Source organism: Akebia trifoliata, chromosome 14, assembly GCF_017979445.1.
Source record: "Akebia trifoliata isolate Shusen 1 chromosome 14, ASM1797944v1, whole genome shotgun sequence".
NCBI classification, from domain to species: domain Eukaryota; kingdom Viridiplantae; phylum Streptophyta; class Magnoliopsida; order Ranunculales; family Lardizabalaceae; genus Akebia; species Akebia trifoliata.
The window spans coordinates 11,574,402-11,594,962 of record NC_141388.1 but is presented as its reverse complement, the minus strand read 5'-3'; the positions used below and the strand labels follow the sequence as shown (position 1 = coordinate 11,594,962).

General features: G+C 33.3%; 2 protein-coding genes across 5 annotated transcripts; one reads left to right on the top strand and one right to left on the bottom strand.

Annotated features, from left to right (window-relative positions):
• Nucleotides 1-3,115: 3,115 nt before the first annotated feature.
• LOC147386262 (high mobility group B protein 1-like) lies at nucleotides 3,116-8,115 on the bottom strand. Of its 3 annotated transcripts, none has more exons than XM_086423389.1 (8): nucleotides 7,960-8,115; nucleotides 6,548-6,635; nucleotides 5,553-5,678; nucleotides 5,365-5,422; nucleotides 5,219-5,263; nucleotides 4,706-4,786; nucleotides 4,526-4,612; nucleotides 3,116-3,413 (listed from the first exon to the last, which is right to left on the bottom strand). In XM_086423389.1, exons 2-8 carry the CDS (start codon nucleotides 6,616-6,618, stop codon nucleotides 3,387-3,389), a joined length of 495 nt encoding a protein of 164 aa, XP_086279515.1. In that variant the 5' UTR covers nucleotides 6,619-6,635; nucleotides 7,960-8,115; the 3' UTR covers nucleotides 3,116-3,386. The 3 variants fall into 3 exon arrangements, with proteins under 3 accessions (XP_086279515.1, XP_086279513.1, XP_086279514.1); XM_086423387.1 differs by having other exon boundaries at nucleotides 5,553-5,681; nucleotides 7,960-8,112; XM_086423388.1 differs by lacking the exon at nucleotides 7,960-8,115 and adding an exon at nucleotides 6,737-6,758 and having other exon boundaries at nucleotides 5,553-5,681.
• A 3,838-nt stretch (nucleotides 8,116-11,953) lies between these two features.
• On the top strand, nucleotides 11,954-15,803 carry LOC147386261 (Peptidase S24/S26A/S26B/S26C family protein). 2 transcript variants are annotated; one of them, XM_086424166.1, is made up of 5 exons: nucleotides 11,954-12,110; nucleotides 13,171-13,379; nucleotides 13,693-13,765; nucleotides 14,318-14,483; nucleotides 15,469-15,803. In XM_086424166.1, exons 2-5 carry the CDS (start codon nucleotides 13,217-13,219, stop codon nucleotides 15,574-15,576), a joined length of 510 nt encoding a protein of 169 aa, XP_086280292.1. In that variant the 5' UTR covers nucleotides 11,954-12,110; nucleotides 13,171-13,216; the 3' UTR covers nucleotides 15,577-15,803. The 2 variants fall into 2 exon arrangements, with proteins under 2 accessions (XP_086280292.1, XP_086280291.1); XM_086424165.1 differs by having other exon boundaries at nucleotides 13,663-13,765.
• The last annotated feature ends 4,758 nt before the right edge of the window (nucleotides 15,804-20,561 follow it).

Sequence of the window (20,561 nt, the reverse complement as noted above, 5' to 3'; positions counted from 1 at the left end):
CCAAATGTTTGCTAGTTTCCCACAAGAGCAGAAGTCATCAAGAAGTTCTATCCAAACGCATAGTAAATTTTTGCAGAAAAGATTGTTTATAAGCCTTTGAAACAAAAATTGCTAACTTCTTCCATACTGCTAGCCAAGCCATAAAAGAAAATCTAGAAACTCTCCTCGGACGCCAAACAACATTCTTCCAATCCACCTTCCGTCCCTCTCACCAATCAATGCTAAATAAGCACTATTATTTTGTTGAAATTAGTTTCCATATTTACTCTTTTATCTTCCAACAAATCCTTTAATATGGGTTAATTGATTTCTCATCAAACTTGGTGCTTCTTCCATTCTTTCATTATAAACATCCATAAGATAAAATTCATATTTATTCCGACCGACCACCTCCATAAGATAAAAATCTCGATTTTCAACCCCTTATAACTTTATATATGAATTTTGTTATTCAAAGATTGACACAAGGAGTGGGACAAACATGGTTTTAAACTTGATTTTGCGTCTCGTCTAAATCAGATACCAAGTCGTCTCAGACGAGTCTTTCAATATGTATGAGACGTCTCGTCTAAAAAATAAAAAAATTCAATGTGAGATTAAATCTCGATATAAAAAAAAATGACTTGTGAATTGGTCTCGTTCAACTCTGATACCGAGTTAACTTGGACAATACATCTTGATTTTGGACGAGTTTTAAAACCATGAAGACAAACCACAACAAAAAATAATAATAAAAATCCATCGGCCACACGTGCAAAACCCAACCCTTTGGAAGTGCAAAGCAACTCCACACACAACACTCAAAAATTCTTGCTTGAACTGACAGACATCAAGAACAATAATCCAACAAAAATAATAGAGTTTGATTTAGGTTAAATCATGATCACCCTTGAAAAAGAATTAAAAAAAAAAAAAAAAAAAGTTGATGTGGTGTGTGGATGGTGGGGATCACAGATGTTGAATTAGAAGGTATAGGGCCCCACATTACAAAGCTTTCCTCTTTTCTAGCTGGCTTTTAACCTCTTTCAACCCACTTGAACCTGTCCCTCCCTCACGACCATGTGAACACTTAAACCAGCTTTTTGGTTGACATTCATCCGACACTCACACGTGTGGCATGGGTGCCATGTTGGATTAAGAAACAACATATATTCATTTTTTTTCCTGTTTAACTTGGAACTTTAATAATATAATCTTACTTTGATTTGATGTCACATTGGTCTGTACTGTATCAAGGCATAATTATGTTTGCTTAGGAATGTTTGGATCCTTTTGTCTCAGCTTCGTCCTTGCTTTACTTGTGATCCCTGAAAAATATATTTTTATTTTTATTATTATTATTTTATTTTATTTTTAAAAAATCGTTTATTTAAGATAATAAGCATGATTAAGTACTTCATGAACTATCATGTTAAATAGTCTTCGAATGAGTATTTACCATGTAATTTTTTTTTTTTTTTTTTTTTTTAATGGGGTCTTGGTAACGTTAAAAGTGCAATAAATACACTTTGGAAATTGGAATCTAATGGTATTTTGGTAAAACAAAAATTATACAATGTATGCTTCCCATTGATCTCGCAACCTTAAGTTAGACATCACAAAATAATTATGGCTACTAATTTTGGTATCCCTAATTAGAGGTTTTGATTCCTAAGAAAATTGGTGATGGACAAGGAATTCCAAATTAGAGGTAAGAATGTTTCACATAACATCGAACCAATTTTAATTTGCAAAAATTTGTACCATATTTCACCAATTTTAGAATTTTAATTGCTGGGTTTAGCAGAGAAATTGAGTCTAACAAACAAAGATATGGATGATACCAAGGAACATAAAAGTGAATTCTTCATGAAAAACCTCTCTACTATGAAGAGAAGTAACTCCAAATTCTAATGACATTAGTTGTTGAAAATAAAATAAAGCCTTGAAATAGAACCTCACAACTATCAAAACTCTAAAATCTGGACAATTGGATAAAACTTCAATTTAAATAGAAACCACAAATGGATAAGTCTCTAAAATACTAAACTAGTTGTTGTTCTAGTATAGGATCCACATGTACATTGCCCTACTAACATTTAAAAAATCAACTTTTTAGAGCTGTAACTGGGGACCACGGATGCGGCCGTCCGTCCGTCGACCAACCCGAAACCCCTACTTTTCAGGACTATTAGATAATAGGGGGCCACCAGTGGACTCCATGTCTTTTGGGTGAGGTGAACAGCACATAAAATATCCCATTATGTATGAGCCAATTGAGTTAGGTTTTATTGAGAGCTGGAACATCAGCTAAAAAAGATAACTCAATTTTGCATGGTTGTGGCACCTGACTAGGACATCTGAAAGAGCCCATAAACATCTGAATTTTCATCCTTGGCGTTTTCCACATACTCTTGCACCACATCTCTACAGATCAGTTTTTTTACCAACTCAAATCAACTTCATTTTTCACCTTTAAAGCTCTCACCCTTTTAAAATGCTTATAAACCACTCATCATTGCTCGTCATTCTTCTATGCAAAAGCCTAAATAATCTTAATTTGAATTTTCTTTATTATATCTTCCACTAGGACTGTTCCTAGATCTTCCAAATGATCCCATTTTCTTATTTCATCTCTCCTAGTGTACCCAAATACATCAAGGATTCAAGGACATGCCTTGACAAAACAAGGATGCCGTTTACACTTCAAACTAATGTATCTAACAAGGATAGGATACATAATTTGAAACATCGATATAGCTTTCCAGTCAAATTTTAGAATTCCCATATCAGTTTCACTTATTCTATGCACATGTCTCCTAATTGCTCAACATTCAGCTCAATAAATCACAACTGGTTCGACCGTTTTTGGGAAAACATGCACCTTACTTTAAACTGACGTCCAACAACCTATGTTAGAAATTTTAGTTCTCATCAGCCAATACCGTTAGGTTCATCCGAAGCAAAAGAAATACAAGAAAACATGAAATTGACAACAAAAATTTGTATGATAGAAGTTTATGCATCTCCTTAAGAAAACATTGCATCTCATTTACAGGAATCTGCTCAAGTTCTCGTTAACAACACAAATCAGCCTACACATTTCTTAACCATAAAAGAGAGGAGAAGAACAATATCTGAAACTCTAATATATTTGTTGTGAGCATGCTGTATTCAAACATTATGGAGGTAAAATATGCTGAGTAAATACACTATAACCATATATGGAAATTGTAGAGCTAAGTAAATACACAATAACATTACATGGAAATATCGTAGAGGCTTAAGCAGCATTTCTTTTCCCATTTCAGAAGGCAAACATATATAACCTAAGGTATGACCATACAAAATCTAGAATTGATAGTCTGGATCAAACCATAAAGCCCAAGTCAAAGGGAAACCCAACTTCAATCATCATCTTCATCATCATCCTCCTAAAGATACCAAAACCATTTATAAATTAGTACTGATGGCATAAACATAAAAAGGGAAGGGAACAAATTGTTAAAAAAAACAAAAGATTGCACAGATAATGCAAATTGGATATCTTAAATAGTAAAAAGGAAATTTTGTGTTTTCTGTTAATATCCCTGGTACACATCTTTGAAATTATCATACCATTGACAGTCGAACCTATGTTGAAAAGATAATTTTTTTTAAGAATCTACAAACGACAACAATGGCTTTGGCAGTAATAAGAAACAAAAGCAATTTCTTCAAAATAATAACTATGCCGGGAATTTTCTCAAGTAAAAAACCCAAGGGAATTGTATGATGCTATGGGCACACACAGAGACGGAACCAACAGATTATTCCCAATGGAGTCGAATTTGCAAAGCAGGAATATGTTTAAGTTGACTTCACTAGGATCATATGAAAGGTGTATAGAATGCATCATCCATAAGTTATGTTAGATGAACCCATGCCTAATAATTAAAGGTGATTTAAGGAAAGTGAAAACTTATGCACCCATAATTTCACGACCCGAATCCCAACATGAATCCCCATGATTTTATGTTAGAAGTTCGGTGTCAATAGGAAAAAAAATGCATGCAAAGAAGACTGCATGCAAAAGTACAATCCGTTGCAACATATCAGGAACAAGTAGGTATTTATCTTTATCTCACACCTCGAGATTCTAACATAAAATAATGGGGACTTGTGTTGAGATTTTGGGTCACAACACATACAGGCCTGAGACTATGGCTGAGCAATCCCCTAATGCCATTTAAACCTAAACTAAAAAAAAAGGCAAACAAAGTCGATCTATTTATCGAAAATAAAGAGCATCTCATTCTAAATTGGTGGGAGCTAAGATAAGGCACTGGTAATAAAAATGAATGACGAAATGCAGCCCATCTTTCAAGGATTACATATCCTCTAGATGTTACTTTGATCCAAATTTTACTGACGGGTTTGTAATGTTTTTTTCGTTTTATAACAATGCTTAAATGTTCATGTACATACAGGAATGTGAATGTGAATGTCTCATGAAACATGTGAGAAAGCAATTCAAGAGAAACAAATGAGGGCAAACGAAGATTACCTCCCCACTTTCCTCGTCATCGTCATCATTAATCTCAGACTTTGACCTATCAGACTCTTCATCACCCTCATCATCATCCACGCTCTCCTGTGAGTGAAAAAGAGATTGGTAGAGATAGTAAGTAAAACCAACAAGATGCATAAGGTTGATATGGTATATAGTTAAGAGCTATGAATTCACCTGTTTCTTATTGTAGGCTGACATAAGTTTTCCATATTCAATCTTCCTTTTTGCAGCTTTGGCTTCAAATGGAGCTTTCTCCTGCCAATCCCAGCCAAGTAGAGGACTCATGTTATCAATGCAAAGCATGCGAGAATCTTAATAAATTTCTTTCTAAACGTTTTTTTTATAGATAAATTGCTCTCTTAACTTATTATCTTTGACTATAAAGCTTTCAATTGATCTATGTCTATCGCTAGTTCCACTCAGTTTTGACTTGGCCCACTAGCATTGGCTTGACCAAACCACTAAGAGAATCAGAATCACTGAACAATCAGTAGAACAGATTTTGATTGGTGCATAGGCCAAATCAAGTGGGAGTCCCAACAATAAGTTTTGCAACTTTACAAACAAAGAAGATCCATAGGTGTTTCCAATCAATTAATAAACATTTACAGGGCTTTCACCTTCCATCAAATTTAAAATATTCCAAGCAATTCTTATTTTATACAGAGCAATCATTTGAATACTTACAGCATTGGACATGGATTTCCACTTTTCTCCTCCAGCCTTTCCAACCTTCAGGTACAGCACCAAGTGACCAAATTAATTACTTCCACCAGAAAGATTGAATTATCAAACACACACAATTAAGCTTTAAAAATAAATTAATTGCTTACAGCTGATACGGCCTTCACATTAGGATGCTCTAGTTTGTAAGTCTTTCTGAACTCCTCTCTATAAGATTTACATGAAATGAATCAAGGCAAATCTTGAAATATGAATACAACATGGAACACGCAAACAAATGCCTCTCTTACACCATTAAAAGAGAGAGATACTTACAAAGAGATAGAGAGAGACTTACAGGAATACAAAGAAGGCACTAGGGGGCCTCTTTGGTTTGTTCGGGTCTTTCTTGGCTGATTTTTCCTTCTTTGTCTGTCTTTTGCTGCTTTTTTCTGGTTTACCAGCAGCCTTTCGCTTCCCAACCCTTCTGAAAAGTAGAAAGATACAGGATTAGTCATTAAAAGGTTCTTATAATATAAGTATCAAACAATATTTAACTATGAGATTAAAAGCAAATATCCCACAAATGGATAATCATAAAATAGACATCTGAAGCAATGTTTTCAGACATTGACGCATAGAAGTAAGCCTTGAGGCACAAGACGCGAGCCTCATTTGCATGGTATTCCAAGTTTTAATAAAAAGAAAAGTTTGGGTAGCCACCATAGATGTTCAAATTCAAGTTTCAATTCCACATAATTGAATTCTAATAATTAATAAACTACCTTTATAATTAAATAAAATATTACTATTTTATTTTTGAATAACAGAAAGTTTCTTCAGTAAATCACTATTTTATATTAATTGCAAAAACTAACTAATCTATTTTTTTTATTTTTTATTTTTGATAGGTAACTTATCTTGTTTTTCAATAACATTATTTGCAAAACCAAAGTAGAACAAACATTTATTTACGAATCAAATCAAGAACTTTATTTGAATAAATTACTATTTTATATTGAAATTCACTTCTAAATACTCTAAATTTGTAGCATGCCAGCAGCAACAAATAGATACATAACAAGAAGAGAAAGAAAACAAAAACATGATTAACAAAGTCTGAGGTGCACAACTTGACCAGAAGGCATACACCTCAATCACGCCCAACATCGAGAGTCTAAGATGTACACCGTTTGGACACCTCTTAGTCTTAGGTGCATGCCTCAGCTATTTTAATATTTCTTCCTTGCATTTTAGAGCATTTTCTAATGAGCCTCGACTTGAGGTGTGAGCCTCACACGCCTTTAAAAACACTAAGCTACAAGTAATAGTTGTAATGGAACATAAACAAACTTGTCCTCAACAGGCTTCAACGCTTCCTTTGTGTCCTTCCTTGCCGCCCCCTTACCCTTGGCAACCTTCATCGTTGGGAGAAAAGTCCCTGGAATGATAAATAATGCAATAATCAAGCATTCAGATGATTGTATTTGATTGAACTTACAATAACCATTGCAACAAAATGGAGAATTAACAAAGTTGTACCCACTAGAAATCTTGTAAAACCTTAGAAAAAAAGAAAAAACGGGTCAATAGAAAAAAAGAAGAAATCAAAAGGTCAAATTTCACAATGAAAAAGGAAGAAAAAAAACAAATTAGAGGATCCGCTAAATTAGACAATTTAAAGAGAAATTCAACAAATTACCAGAACAGAACCACTGTGTTTGTTAGATTGTTCTGTCTCTTCTCTTTAGATTTTCACCATTATGGCAGTATTCATCTCATGAAGAGCTACAAGTGCCACTATTTCTTCATTGTCATCAGACGAAGAAGAAGAAGAGTAAAAAATGAAAGAGAAGTGAGCAAAAATAACTTTAAAGGATCCATTTTATTGACAATGTTGGAGACTGGAGAGTGATGAATGATACATAGAAGGGCTTATTTATAGGAAAATAATAGCTGAAATTTAATTTGGGGAAAAAGTGGAATATGAGGGAAAGAAATTTGGGAAGATAAGTTTTGGAGGGAAAAATGAAAGAATGAGACATTTGGAAGAAGACGGGAATTTTCAGAAAAGATTTTGAGTAAAAATTTGGGTTTTTTCCACTGGGGTGCTCCATATCAAATGAAGCTTTTACTCAAATCTGAGTAAAAATTTGATTTTTCCACTGAAGTGCTCCATATCAAATGAAACTTTTACTCAAATCTGAGTAAAAATTTGAGTTTTCCACTAGAGTGCTCTATATCAAATGAAGCTTTTACACAAATCTGAGTAAAAAATTTAAATCATGGTTGAAAATTGCCTCATAATAAAATAGGAAATTTTACATCTTATGAAAATTCGAATGATTTTAGAAATTATCAGAAAAAATGAAATAAATTCAACAACAAAAAATCGAAGAAAATGAGGAAATTTTGGAAAATAATTTTTTTTAAAGAAAAAAAAACGCATCTGCAGCTTCATGATCAGAATTTCCTCTAAGAAATTGAAAAGGAGCTGTGTTTCCATCATCCAGAGGAAACCCAATAAATCTACAACGTCAGATGGTCCTCGAAATTCACAAAACACGAAATCTCGAGACCATCCATAGGTCTCTGAACCCTAGGTAAGCGAACTCCATCAAGATGGCAACATCAATTTTCCATTAAAATAAATCGATTTATATAAAATCAACAGAAGATGAGATCTGCAAAATAACTAAAATTACAAGAAAAAACATAGAAAATTAAATTAAAGAGAACCAAAAAATTAAAAATAAAATATATACCTTTGAAGCAGGAAGCGAACAGCAACACAGCCACTCACTGAAAGAAAGCAGAACGAAAGGGTGTGGTAAAGCAATCGGAAGAAACGAAACAAAGCAAGAGAGAGAAAGGAAGAGGTGACTGGATCAACCGGTAGACCTAATTTTACAAAATTTAGGCGGTGACTGGCACAGCCGGTTTTTTTTTTTTTTTTCTTTTGGTTCCACCTGTTTGAGCATTATCATCGAGAGCATTGATGTGAAGGAGAATGACAACTAGATATTTGTAAGAGAGTCTGATAGGTCGACACCTGGCCGTGTAGTGGACCATGAGATGTTGACTAGGTTGTTTGTTTGGCAGATTTTATTGGATCCAACAACGTTGGACACCGCTCAACTTCAAAGATTTGATGGAAACCATCTTCTTCTTTTTGCCCCTTGACCTCAGTTTTTTCTTATAAACCAATGAAATATGGCCTAAAACCTTTAATAATTGTTTCCAAATCTTTCTTCTTCTTTTTTCCCACAAAAATCCGTTTTCCTCAATCTTTTGTACAAGAATGACGAGGATTATGAGGGCATTGAAGTCATTTTTATTAATCTATAAAAGATGATCAAGGTCAAGAGAGACATGTCATCCTCTACATCTTATTACACGTGGCTCTTCCAAGGAGGTGTTTCAAATTTTGGTGGATAAAAATTTCTACGAGGAAAGTAGAGATTCCATGTTTGCATATTTTGTTTGTTTTCCTTATTTCCTTATGTAATATTTTTTGTCCCACATTGGATATGGAATGGAGTGTTAGAATTGTTAAAATAACTAGTTGAAGTTTCTCTGGACTCTTCGTAAAACCTTCATGAAAGTGGTTTTACATTGTATTATACACTTTAAGTGGTTCTTTCCATTTGAGGAATTAAAATTTAGAAAATTAGAAATATAAAATTGTGGACATGGTACAAGTACAATTTAGAAATATTTCACAAAGTTATAAATAGAACAATTGAGAATGATTACAAGATGTGTTGTGAGTTATTTTTGATGAACTTTGGAGTTGAATTCACCACACTTGAGAATTGTTGTAATGCTAATTGTTAGCTCATACTTTCATATTCATGTAGAAAATGTATTATATGGATTTTCAACATCTTTCTTATCCCATATACCAATAATGATTCTCTTTTCTGATTCAAATTAATATTCTTGTGATATGTTCTTTTGGGTATGTGACTGTGTTATTAGTTTAAAGGTGACACCGTCGTAAAGTGGACATGTCAATAGATAAAAATTGGATTCAATTGCCTAAAAATACCTTCAAGTACGATGAAGTTGTTAAGTTTTTAGATTTTGCATTTTCTAATGGATATTTTGAACCAAATATAAAAAATATGGCCGTTCACACAATTAAAGATTATATCCTATATTGAATCATTGATATTTGAGCTTCATACACACAACATAACTTTTGTTGTTCATAAACTGTGTTAAAAGTCGTTTAAACTTACGGATCTTCGTCATTCTTGTCGTTTGAAATGGATTTGATTCTTTGATTGAACATGGGCAGACTCAAGACCAAAAAGGTAGTTTGGTTGTTGTTTCTTTCCAATTTGTTCCCCCATGTGTGTGTATGGTAACTTTGTTAGATACATTTAGGGTTTGAGGTAAATTCAACTTTGAAAACAAGGCAGCTCCTCCTGGGGTAGACCGAGCCTATCAAAGTTGGGTTTGAGCTCTATGGCAGAGCTCTATCCTAAGAATATTACGTATGGTGACTCCAAGCCCACTTCAATGCCTCCAGCTAGTGTGATGACCAGACTCATTCTGATTATGATTTGGAGAAAGCTCATCAGGAATCCAAACACGTACTCGAGTCTCATTGGTCTCATCATTAAATAAAATATATTGATTTAATTATTAAATTAATATTAATTTTTTTTTAACAAAATAAGATATACTGATGGAATTAGTAGGTCTGTCGGTATTAGATATAATGACAACAAGTAAAATCTAGCGGTAAAAGTATGTAAATAATTGCCGCCAAAAATTTTCCCACCAAATGTTTTCCAGAAAATGGATATAATGATGGATGCCATGTTGTCATCGGTAAAAGGAATATAGCAATGGGTGCCACGTATCCGTCGGTAAAAGTATTACCGACGAAATACATAGTGACAGTTGTAGACGAAAACCTTGTTGTCAGTATAACTAATTTTCCTTGCAGTGTCTCAAACTAAAAAATGAAATACAACGGTGAAAAATAAATTTTTTTTTTTCAAAATCCGTAGAATTTCTTCATCTACAACCTTAAAGCAACAGATCATGTTTTCAAATGCCAAGAGGGGAGCCCAAAGATCGTCTAGGGGAACTCAAAAATTGTCTTTAAAAAAAAAAAATTAACATGTTATTTACAAAGTATCAACTTAATTATTATGTGTTCCATTAAAGATGTGAGCTAATATTTTTTTTTTTTAAATTTAAATTCATCTTCTTTATAAGTAATAAACTTCTAGAAGAGATGACATATTATAAACTCCACTGCATAATTTTATATGAAAATTTGAAGAACTTTATATGATATATATATTAATTTTAAACTATAGAAAAATCTTAAATTATGGTTAGTATACAAATAAATGATAAAATAAATCAGTTTGATTACTCGTATGTAGATAGAACCTAACGGTTATGGTATCTATCACTTTGGTTCCATATTAGACCCGACTCTAATCGTTCCAATAAAGAGGGATCCAAAATCGGGGTTTACAATTTGGTTAAATGGGTATTAATTGACACCCCTGACCCTTGGATGTAAAGGATAAGTGAGTCGGTCAGATAATTATAGGGGAGATAAGTGCAATTGTTAAAATGTTAGGAGTCAACATAGAATTATGCCAAACAATAAGGGGTTGAACTAAAATTTACCCATTTCTCAGAGCACTCATCTTACTCAAACACAATGTTGATCAGATTAGGGCTTGCAGGTTTAAAATTGGCGAGAACCCCTCCAAGTTCAATCATTTATCTTCTTCAATTTTGTGCAAGTTTTTGTATGAGTCAATGACTTGATACTAGTATAATTTAGGGTTTTATCGATTGAAAATATGGTTTATTGTATCCAATTGGGTTGATGTCTGATACTATGATTAGATCAAAATCCCAATGATTTTCTTCAACAAAATAACTCATTTTTTTTTATTATCAATATTAATGTTGATGATAAACAAAGGGAAAAACAATAATGACATAAATTTATAGACATTCTATTGGCACACCAACTTTTACTTACAGCACACCCATCATTTTTCAAAATTTAATAGCTTTGATGTGTTATAAGTAAAACAGAGAAATTGGTGTGTTAATAAAAACTCTATAAATTTATATTTGGCCTGAATGATAGAAAATCAAGAAATGATACTCTTGCATCCACAACAATCATATTTTTCTTTTTTGTTGGATAGAAATTGAGATTAGAAGTTAGAATAATTGATTAAAGTCTATTTGTTATTAGCTTTTTTCTGGGTTATTTGAGCTTTTTGAACTTTGAGCCACAAAAGCCTTATTCGTTAGAGACGCTTCTGCTTTTCCAACTTTTGTTTGGAAGCACAAAATCGCATTGTTTTGAAGCACATTTAGGATTGTTTTTGCGCGGGTGCTAATGTGAGAAGTCAAAGAACCAAAAAATAATTTTGGTGAATTTACATTTTTACCCCCTTATTAAAACAAATATAAGCACTAAATGGCATTGTTTTGAAGCCCATCAAGGGTTATAAAACTTGTTCAAGACTGAGATATATTATCCGAGTTAATTTGGTCTCGGAGTTAAACGAGATCAACTCACAAAGTCATTTTTTTTTTACCGAGATCTAGGAATCATGTTGAAATTTTTGATTTTTTTTTTATCAGAAAACTCGTCCGAGACGACTCGGTATCGTGTCTGACGAGACGAGACGCGAAATCGAGTTTTAAAGAGAAAAAACACGGCTTTGATGAATTTACGTTTTTACCCCTTTTATTAAAACAAATATTTCTCTACACAGGACGAAAGAGTTGCTCTCGATTTTTTTCCTGTTCTCACTCACAGTGACTGAAGGGGGTTTAGGGCACGACCTTCAAACAAGCCGAGATCTCCGTCGAATCGCCGATCAAACTCCGTTCGAACTCCATCGCACTTCGAAAGGTAAGAAATCTGGTTTTAGCCCTCGAGTTTGTGATGGATTCATCTCTCTTTGTTGTTTTTCTTTTTTGAAATCTTGTTTAAGTCTTTTATAATTGCATGTGTGATGTTCAACTGACGTCATTTTTGTGTTTTTTTTTCTTTGTTTTTGGTTTTGTAAATAATAAAGTTATAGAAAAAATAACAAAAATATATTAAACAGTTAAATTATCTAAAGTCATATCTATTAATTTAAGTGTGTTCATACCCACTTTCACAACTTCAAGTCCTCAATTCACAATGTTTTTTCAGTTTTTCTGTCTAATTAAAGAAAAGTGTACTTTGTAACAGATGCTACTACTGATCATCTTTGCCCTAAAAAATACAATGAATGCCATTGAAAAATGGGTTTAAAAGTGTTTCAAAAATCAAACAGAAAATTTATTAAATCGGTTTGGTTGAACTGTGGTTTTAATAATATTTTTATTTTGATTACTGTTTTATTTATAGTAGCATATTTACTTCATCTTTGATTGAAGGCATGTAATAGCCTAAAACATGTTGATGGCAAGTTTATGTTATATATCTTTTTATAATTGTATGAACAGTTATCAAGGTTTTTGTCAAAATACTGTATTTTACAATTTTTTACATGTAAGGGCATTATGGTCATTTTCCATAATCCAGCAAATAAAAGTTACGAAACAAACAAGCTTTTCGGACTTATGTGCGAAGCCCATTACTTATGCAGCTTCTATAACATACAAGATTCTCCTAGATGCAGCTTCCCAGGCTTTGGGCTTCTGTTTCTCCCAGACACAAAAGCCTGAAGTAGAAGCTGGAAGCTATAATAGATGGACTCTTACTAATCCACAATGGGACCTTCCACAAATGTAACCTAAATTCCCTTAACCCTTCGCCCAAAGCCTATTAAATCCCTTTTGTTGGAAGTTTGACTACTTGATTTGTTTGTTTGGAATGCTTATATTTTATCCCAATTACAAAACTTTGTTCCCAATTGGCAATGTTGAAGCCTTTCACAATTGGCAGTGCATACCAAACACTTTGATGATGCTTTTTGCAGATGGCTTATAATCTTCCATGACATTTGTTTGTGTGGAAATTTGGATATGGGAACTCCGAGATTTTTGTGGAACCTTACTAAGAAGTCTTTAACTGCGGGACTGATTGCCCTCACTGTTTCAGATCGATATGCTAGTATTGCTCCTGTGCGTGGTCACTCCATGCATCCGACTTTCAATCCTATCACCGATACTTTTTTGGGATCGATGGGTATGAATTTCTTATTCCTTTTGGGCCCTGCATGGAAGTTTACAAAATATTTTCCTAGGAAATCTTTACTAACCAATATTTCCTTGAAAATAAATTTCTACTGTTTTGAGGATTCTTTAAAAATTCTCAAAACAGGAGAAACTTCTTTTCGAGGAAAAATTTTCTAAGCTTACATACAAAATAGGTCCTTACTTGGTTAGCCAAATTTATGGTCAAGTAGGATTAAATGATGCTAAACTTTGGGAAGCTTTAACAAACTGTAGTCCCTTGGTGGTTTTATCAGCCGGTTCGCTGTTTACTGGTTTGGTTGCAGATGACCGTGTTCTAGTGGAGAAATTTTGCCTCGCCAAGTACAATTTTTCTCTTGGTGACGTGGTAGTCTTTAGGTATTTCTATTTCTGACTGGCACGAATAACTTTTTAGCTCTGTTAATAACCATCTTTGTAGTTTTTGTTTATGATGCTTTGTTAGCTTTGTTTGTCTCTTTTGTTTTGTTTATTATATTGTATTTGTCTAGCTTCCTTTCTCCTTATTCAATAAATTCTTTTACCTATAAAAAAAATTGTGAATCTAACTGCAGCCACATGCCCATCATGCAGAACCGACTAAATGTTAGTGAATCTTTAGTCGGTCATGTTTTGAGTTCACACTATTGGGATTATTTTAATTGTTTCAACAATGCACTTTTGCCCCCAGTTTGCTTTGGACCATAGCCCATATCATTTTGGCAGTTCAGGTGATACATCTGGTTAAACAGTTAGGACATTTTCAGATTGTTGACCATGTGTGATACTTACGCTACTTTGACATGTCTTGTGGAGAATACTTTACTTCCATTAAAGTTGAACTTCTAAGGATACAAAATTGAGATGACTAAGCTCATGCAAAAGTTTGAAATTATCCCATCTGATTTTGCAATACATTCCAATAATTTGCAGGTCTCCAAGTAACTACAAGGAGAAACAAATAAAGAGATTAATTGCCTTGCCAGGTGATTGGATCAAACTCCCCGATTCTTACAATGCGCTCAAGATTCCAGAAGGCCATTGCTGGGTCGAAGGGGACAACTCAGCTTCTAGCCTGGATTCAAGATCTTTTGGCCCAGTAAGTTAAATCTTTAACACAATATGCCCATGGTACTTGATGTACCACATTGGAAGTGGTGATCATTACAATCATCTTAAGTCACATAATTCTATTCTTAATAATTAACAGCTATGATAAATGTACTTTGCAATGTTTTTTAGATGTTAGGGTGTGAGGCAAAGTGCTTGGTTGGCTAGTGTCTTGAGGCTTACACCTCAAGGCGTAAGGCATAAGCCTCACTTGCATGGAATTTTTAAAATAAATGTGCAACGTATATAAATAGTTAGTATTTAAAAATAGAAAAAATAGGGTAATCACCAATTTCCAAATTTCAAGTTTTAATCTCCTACGTTAATAGCAACATAAAATTATTGTTTTATATTTGAGCAAGAAATATAGAAAAATAAAATAAAAAATGGTTGGGAAGACGTATGGAGTCATTCCCTTCTATATTTTTCTCTTCTACTATTTCGATCAAAAGAGAAAAAAATATATATAGATGATCGATAATTATTCAAAAAAAAAAAACAGAAAACATAGGAAGTTAACGTGAGAAGCACACACCCTCAGTCATGGGTCTGCCTCTTGGTCTAAGATCAGCTTTTTTTAATGTTTTACCATTGCACCTCAGGGTGGTGGTTTTAGGTCTTTAAAATAGTGGTGCCATACATAATAGCTTAAATAGAAGGAGGAGTCTTGCAGTATTCCGCAGATTTCAAGTGCTGGCACAGTCGTGTGGCAGAGTTTATTTGATCATTCAATGTGTCATTAGGAAATAATGTTAGTTCATTCAAGTAGACAATATAAAGATAATGTATTGGAAAAGTTGATACACATTAAAATTCTATAAATAGTATAACATGGGAACAAGAAATTTTGATTGGTCTTTCACCCCTTCAGTGTTCTAAGAAATGCCCAAAATGCGAAATTCTGAAATGGGGGCATCATTATTACATTGATTATATGAAATCAAGAGCTGACATTTATGCACCTTTGTTTGCAGATTCCATTGGGTTTACTTCAAGGGAGGGTGACACATATAGTCTGGCCTCCAGAGAGAGTGGGTGAAGTTGAGAGAAGAACGCCGCAAGGGAGACTTATAACATACTGATCGTTCAATTATTCTAGGGATGACAAAACAATCCCCCCCCCTTTGGATTCATTCATTGTGCTGTCTTCACCTATTCATCATTCTTCGTACCACCATGTGGTCCACAATGAAAATAAATTGCTTTCTTAAAATGCAATAGCTCTGCCTTTGACTGGTAACCATCTCAATCTTTCTTGTATTTTATTCTTGATTTGTTATCAATTTAATTTTTTTATATTTTTGCATCATTTTTATTTTTGGATTTGAATATGGGGTATTGGGTGTTGGTTCTTGACTTGGCTCATGTGTCAAGGAAAATATAATTGACAAATTGGGGAAATCCAATGTTCAAGAAACTTGGGTAGGTGTCTGTAGATGGCCCAAATGTACAGTAAGAATGATTTCTTGGGAAGTACTTAGGGTGGTATTAGTGGAAGATTCAACCCAACAGGAGGTTTTAATTATTTGACCCATTCACATTCTAGTGAGCATTAGGCTTGCATTACCAGTCTTCTACATGCTCCAATCCTCTAAGAGGAACACAACTTAGTATTCACTAAAATAGATGAGATTTTGTATGGAATCTGTTAATTGCCCGAGAGATTTTGACAGTTTTAAGTCGAAGAACATAGGAATGGTGCCAATTATTAGATTATTGGATAAATGTAGTGATTTTTAGGTCATCTCCATGAACAAGTCGGTTGTGGTGTCAAGGAGGGTTGGCCATGGCAGTTTCTGCATATGTCATATTCGAGAGAGCTTGTTTCATTGCGGAGCATTTAGCAATGCCAACCTGGTGAGGGCTGGCTGTCTGGGGGAAAGGGTAGATATTTAGATTGGTGAGGGAATTAGAAAGGGGCTCATAAATTGGGCAGGTCGTTTTGGGCACAGAAAAGAGAAATGGAGATCTCAAGTAAAACCTCTGGGATCTTGCTTAAGAATAAAATAGAGGAATCTCGTGTAAATACCTTGGAATAAAGTTTGATTCTATTCATGGGGGCTGTAAATATCCCATTTCAAAAATTGAAAAATCTTCAAACAATTGGGACATTTTTGGTTTCTTTCCTTTTTCAAATTTGGAGTATCACACTACTTCACAAACTATGTAAAAATGACTAAAATTCAAATGGTGGTAAGCATACTGGGCTCTAGGACTGTCAATTGATGGCAGGGGTGGAGCTAGGATTTTTAGTCAGTGGGGGGCTAAGTGCTAACGATGGTCAACCCATAATCTTGCTTTCTTCTATGCCAATGATGGTTTTGTCACTATAAACAATGATTAGTCAATAATCTTGATAATAAATTTGGTAACTTATAGAATAAACTGTGTTTAACCTATTCAATCCAACGTCTTCAATGGGTGGTAGAAAAAACCTTGATTTTTTACCCCAAAGCTGCTGCTCCTCCAAAAACCTTATCTTGCCCTTGATCTTCGGAGGTGGAAGGAAATAAAATCTTAAGGTTGAAGGTTTTACCCTAAAATTTTGTCATCTTCAAGTTATTAATCTCTAGGGTAAATAATTTTTTATCCAAATGATCTCATCTTAAATCTATTATCTTCAATGCCCTGTAAAAGTGTCCAATTTTCTGAAAGCTCTTTGTACTTATCTATAATTCATATGTTGTTCTTGATGTTGCTAGTTGAAGAGGAAAGACATTCATGAATTTTAAAATAAAAAATAAAAAAACATTACTTTAAAGTTAAAAATGTCTGGTTTCGGAGATATAATGAAATGCTTTTGAGTAAAGGTTGAAGATGAGGTTAGGTTAAGACATATTCAATATCATGTACTTCTCTAGAAATTCTATCTTTTTGTTTTTGATATTTGAATGTTGAACATGAAAAACATTCAAGGCTCAAAGTGAAGGTAAAAAATAAAAATAAAATCTTATCATAAAGTTAAAGATGATTAGTTTTGAGGATATAATGAAAGGTTGTTGAGTACAGATTGAACGTGAGGAGGTTAAGTTAAACCTATAGTTTTCAATGTCTGGTAGAAATTCTTTATTTTGCTACCAAAAAAAAAAATCCAATCTTTTTCTTAAGATTTGAATGTTGAAGAAGATAGAATCTCAAAATTGATCAATATGTGGAAAATACTTATCATGCCACCGGAGATAAACTAGTTTTAGGGTTAAAAACCATTAGTTCTTGAGACTGATTAGAAGTTGAAGTTGAGGTCTTTTATGACATTTTTCATTAACATGCATAATCAGTTTGAAAAACATAGGTATCTCTAATATCGATCAAAATGTGGGGGGGCAAATCATTTATTTATTTTTAATTTAACTGCCCTACATGGCTCAACCCCTTAATGCCCTATATTTTCACGGTGACATACCTTTACCTTTGACCTCAATCTTCACTAATCAACTAAGAAAAAAAACCCTTAAAACATTTGATTTTTCTTTCCTAAACCAATCATCTTAAACCCCTGGGATATGATGAAGAAGATGATGGTGATGATGATGAGGGCATTGAGGTCATTTTATTAGTTTATAGAAAAATACCAAAGTCAAGAGACATGTAATCAGTTAGAAGAAACTATGAAAATACACCAATGTCATGTGGAAAATAGGCTTTCTTTAAAAGGGGTGAGAAACTTTTTCCTTTGAACTTAATAAGATTTTAAGCCTTACTAAGAGTCGTTTTGCTCAAATGGATTACGCCATTAGCAATCAAATATCACAACCCTCTAAATCTCATCGAAAACTCATATTAAAAAACCAAAATATTTTGGATTTGATCAAAGATTTTGAAAATGAACTTCCACCTAACTCTAATGTTTTAAAATATAACGGTGAAATACAATTAATTTATTTTTATAATTTTTCTTTTCAAAGTTCATAGAATTTTGTCCTCTGCCCGGCTGAAGCATTGGATCATGTTTATGAATGTCATAAGGTGACCCTTACGAAGGATGAAATCTTTACTCCTAGGGGCTATCACTAATGGCCATCATAATATGGGGGCATAAATCGATTTTTTTTTTCGCCCCTATGTAGCTCCGCCCTCGATCTAGGTTTGGACAATATTGGATTTGATTTTTACGGGATGTCAATATTTAGATCAAACCCGATTTGATATATAAAATTTAAATAATTTTTACATTTAAGCAAGATATGTAATAAAATACTCATACTTTTTCACATTTTATAGGGATCCTTACATAATATATTTCCATCTGATTCTTATTGGAACTTAAATCCTTGATCCATATCTAAAGTTATCAAATTTCACGCATTCAATTCTTAGACAAGTCGTCTTGGTCTTGGACGAGATTTAAAACCATGTTCCATTGTAATGTTCAGGGCAATAAGGAGTATGGTTTTAAAACTCAATTTCGTGTCTCATCATGCTAGATACCTAATCGTCTAGGATGAGTTTTTTGATACGTTTGAGATGTCTTGTTCAAAATTTTGAAAAATAAATGTGGGGTTTTAAATCTCGTCCCAAAAATTGATTTGTTCGTCTATCTCATCCATGCTTGATATCGAGACGACTTGGACGATACGTCGTCGTCTCGGTCTCGAATGAGTTTTGAAACCATGATAAAGAGTACTGTTATCGGTATAAAATCCAAGTTACGTTTGTTGGGTCTATTATATATTTCTCTTTTTCTTATTTGGTGTAATGTTGTAATTTGTGGATCCATGATTAATCTTGAGCGAATTGAACCATGTGTAAATGTCTATGCATGTGCGTGCAGTTGCGTATCTTATGAGTTTCCTTACACCATGTATCAACAAGAATTTTCAAAGTCTATGGACTAGTGAGCTCGAAGAGTTGTCTTGGATGAATCAATTCATCTCGGATGAGATAATCCATTAAACTTGGTTTACATTGATTAATTTACATATATTTAAATTAAAATAATTATAATTTTATAATAAAATATCATAGATTATGAAATATTTAGTCATAAAATCATTGTTTATTTATATAATAAATATTTAAAATCTAAAAAATAATAATTATTTTAATCAAAATCTACAAAATCCCAGTTGACTCGATCAAGATTTTCAAAATATCGTCTGAGATATCTCATTTATCTCGTGAGATGATGTGAATGTTGAGACATTGTGAAAAATCATAATGAGACCTAGATGACTCGGATGAGATTTAAAACCATGATTGTGACATATTTTAGCGATGGATGACAAAATTTGCCACTATTGCCTCTTACAAGAAAATTTTCCACTCTTAATTGGGTCTACAAAAATTGTTTGTCACTCCTAGTTGCTCTCACAAATTTTTTTTCTACTCGTGGTTGCCCTCACATGGGCAAAATCCTAGCTCCGCCCCTGAAACCAAGTTTTTTGGTCAATGAGGGCTAAGTGCTAATGATGGTTGACTCATAATCTTGATTTCCTTTTGTATAAATATTTGACTTGTTAAAAAAAAAAAAAAATAGATATTGACTTTCCGTAAGGTAAATCTAATATCGTCAATTTTGCAAGGGGTTACTAAATTATCCTTTTTATTTTCTTGCGACTGATTTACATATCCCTATGTTTCAAACATACACCTTGATCTTGGCCTTCATTGAGAGATCCATTTTGAATGACCTCATACCCCCATTTTTTAGCAAAACATCGTAACTTTTTTCACAAGAAATTCATTATCTTCAGCCTCTAGGGTAAAATAATTTAACCTCTTCAACCTTCAAACTTAAGGATAAAATAGATTTTTTTGGGTGTCGAACACTTAACTTACTCTTTACTGAGGAGTTTATCAAGGCTCGGCTTGCCACTAGGCCAATTGGGTATTTTGTGAGTTTTATTTCTCGAGTCTAGGTCACATTTTTTGTCCCTCCCTCTCATATCAAATCCAAACTCACTAAGGTGTACTAAAATTACCAGGATTAGTAATTTTTTAAAGGGTAAAAACTTATTGGATGTCTATTTAAAATTTGAAACTTATTTCTAGTGCTTAAGATTAAAGTAGATATAGTTAACCTAAATTTATTCTGATAAAAAGCAATCATATTTAAAATAATTCCAAT